Source organism: Bison bison, unplaced genomic scaffold (genome assembly GCF_000754665.1).
Source record: "Bison bison bison isolate TAMUID 2011002044 unplaced genomic scaffold, Bison_UMD1.0 scf7180017864340, whole genome shotgun sequence".
Taxonomy (NCBI): domain Eukaryota; kingdom Metazoa; phylum Chordata; class Mammalia; order Artiodactyla; family Bovidae; genus Bison; species Bison bison.
This window is the reverse complement of record NW_011494912.1, coordinates 4,755,605-4,758,387: the sequence shown is the minus strand read 5'-3', so window position 1 is coordinate 4,758,387 and position 2,783 is coordinate 4,755,605. Positions and strand designations below refer to the sequence as shown.

Sequence of the window (2,783 nt, the reverse complement as noted above, 5' to 3'; positions counted from 1 at the left end):
AACTTCTCTGACCTTCAAGTTTTCCTTCTCGAAGGAAATGGACACAAAGATGCCTGCCTGCTGGATTGATGCGTGTGAAATTCAGGCCAGCCGGGGCGGACAAGGGAGTGAATATTCAAGCAGGTGGCCCGCGTCTGGCGTCATGCCCTTCCTCTCAGGAGCCCTGGTCCCTCATCTGCAAGGGCACAAAAGAATCAAGTGATGAGAGAAAGCCCACCCCCACCCCCGTTCTGCCCAGGGGAAGCAGGGGGCGGAGACAGGGCTGCTTCTCCACGAGCCTCTGGGCCTCAGTTCCTTCGCTCTTGACAAGCAGGACTCATTCAGTGCAGCATCCAGTCCAGACCAAACTTGGCCAGGCCTGGTCCCCTGGCAGAGGCTGAGAGCTATCAGGGGCTCAGAGTTCGTCTAAAAGTACCGGTCAGACACTGCCCCAGTAACGCCGTGTAACAAACCACTCAAGCGTTTATTTCTTGTTTGTGTTTCTACCGGACATCTGGGCTTGGCTCTAAGCCCAGCTGGGTTCCAGATTCTCCATGGATCTCTCAACCTCCTAGGACCAGTGGGCTGGCCAGGGCATGTGCTTCCTATAGCTAAGGCAGGAAGCCCAGTGGGGCAAGCGCTTTCCAAACCTCCGCTTGTGTCTGCTTACGTCCCATTGGCCCAATCAAGTCCCATGGCCAAGCCTAACCTTGATGGGGTGGGGGTGCACCACCATCTCCCAGGGAGGAGAGTTGGAGGGGAGGGAGTGACTGTTGCTGACTGATAATCTAGGGAACTGACTTCCCACCCCTGCGCTGCATGGTTTTTGTGGATGTAATTTGGGGCAGGGAGAGAGAGAAGGCGCTGACTGAGCGCGACACCTCCCAACTCAGCTCCACCCAGAGCCGTGAGGATTCTTGCAGGTGGGCAGAGTGGCAGGGGAGATGCTTATTCACGGGCTTCACCCTTGTGCGTTTCTGAGTCACGTCTTTTGGTCAGCTTGGGGGAGACCAGGATTTATTATGGAGGCAAAGAAAAAGGGGACACGGGGGCACCTCTGACGTTCAAACAGACAATTCTGCCCTCTTGAAAACAGAGTGAACTTAACACCAATATCTTCTGCTGTAAGTGACCAGGGTCCAGGCTTGGCAAACAAGTTTTCCATAGAGATTATTATGAGGAAGAGGATCCCATCAAGAAGAAGGGGCGAAGTCTTCCTGGGAATCGTGGGAGAGGAAGTGTCTGGATTGGGCGTCCTGGTTTGGGGTCCCCCACCCTGGCTTCTGCCTGGAGGGCAGCTGTGAGGGATGAGTGGAAAGGGGCCCCCACGGGAACTCGGCTATGTTGGGGCAGACACGGGTGGCCAGCCTGGTCAGGCCGGGGACGCCCTGGATGCAGAGTTCTCCAGGTCCCTCCCTGGGTCCTGCGGGAGGAGCCCTGGGGTAACAGCCAGAGGGGTCAGCCTTGGGGACAGCTCACAGACACGGGCAGGCACCAGCATCAGCCCTGGGCAAGCAGGAGGCTGGACCCTTCACCGCCCGTCCGTTCCTGCATCCAGGTCACCCTCTGACAGAGAAGAGACGTGTGCAAAGTGCGGTTCTCAGAGAGGCGGGCTTTGTTCTAGTACACGCGATGCCCGCCCGCCGCACCCCAGCCTCCAGCCCCCTGCACCACCTTCACGCTGCCCTGCAGAGTAACTGCGCTGGCATCATCATCCTCCCCCAGAAGACGTCTGAGAGCCCCCTCTCTGTCGTTTGACGCGTGCGCCCGTCCCCTTGCCCCTGGGGCTGAGGCCCCTCCAGGCAGGAGCCCCTCCCACCTCCAGCCCTGGCTGCAGCTGGCAGTACACTTCCTTCCCCCTGGTCACAGCCCTCCGAGGTGGCGCAGCTGGGACGGGAGCCCGGGGAACTGCCGCCCCCACCAAAGCCCTTTCCGCCGTCAGCTGCCGTCTCCCCTGCCCGGGAATCCCTGCCGGGGGTCCCTGGCTCCTGGGCTTCCTCTCTGGGGCAGCCCCTGGCTGAGGGTGGGGACTTGGGGGCGCAGAGCGGCCCAAACCCTCTCCTGAGTCCTGCTCCCCCAGGGGTCAGCAATGCTCAGGGGGTGCAGACCAAGCCTCCCCATCCCAGCCCTGCGGCCACAGACCAACTGGCTGTGGGGTTGGGGTGAGGGGGGCAAAACCCCCAACACCCTGCTTTCCACCCCAGGCCTCAACTTCTCCGTATTTGTTTATTTACCTTGGAAAGAGCCCCGCGGCCCAGGCAGGAAACGGGCCAATTCCAGGAGGCTGGGCTGGGCTGGGGAACAAGGAGCCACATTGTGCTCCGTGCCCGGCCGCTCCCCACCCTGGGCCTGCGAGGAGCCCAGAGAGGGGGACCAGCGTGGGGGCCCGGCAGGAAGGGGGCGTGGGGCCGAGGGGCTGCCAGTGCTCCGAGCCAGCCCGCCCATGAAAGGGCTCCTGTGCAGGGGTGGGACAGGGGCTGCTGGGTCCCCCCACCAGTGAGAGGATGAGGCGGGGATGCTGCTGGGGGATGGCCCCTCAGCACCGCCTAGAGCCCACCAGGCCCCGACCTGCCAGCCCCGGGTGGAGGGAAGAGACCCAGGAGCTGCCTGGCCCTGGTGCCCCCAGCTTCTCATGGGCAGACGTCACTCCTCAGTTGAGGGACGGCCTGCCCTCGGCCTCCCCCTCCCCTGCCCAGCTCCTGCCAGGCAGCTGGCCCAAACTCAGGTCTCCCTGCCAGGCAGGAGCCAGAGGCTAGAGAGTCCTGTGGTCAGAGGCCGGCCGGGGCTGCTGGGACCCACGCTCG

The 2,783-nt window shown here is 62.4% G+C and overlaps 1 protein-coding gene across 1 annotated transcript in view; it reads left to right on the top strand.

The window, feature by feature from the left end:
* Positions 1–1,611: 1,611 nt before the first annotated feature.
* Positions 1,612–2,783, top strand: part of FZD9 (frizzled class receptor 9) — an 18,160-nt gene continuing 16,988 nt past the window's right edge. Inside the window, exons 1-2 of the mRNA XM_010854352.1 lie at positions 1,612–1,731; positions 1,849–2,141. Coding sequence (XP_010852654.1) covers positions 1,612–1,731; positions 1,849–2,141 — 413 coding nt within the window. The remainder of the gene's footprint in view (positions 1,732–1,848; positions 2,142–2,783) is intronic.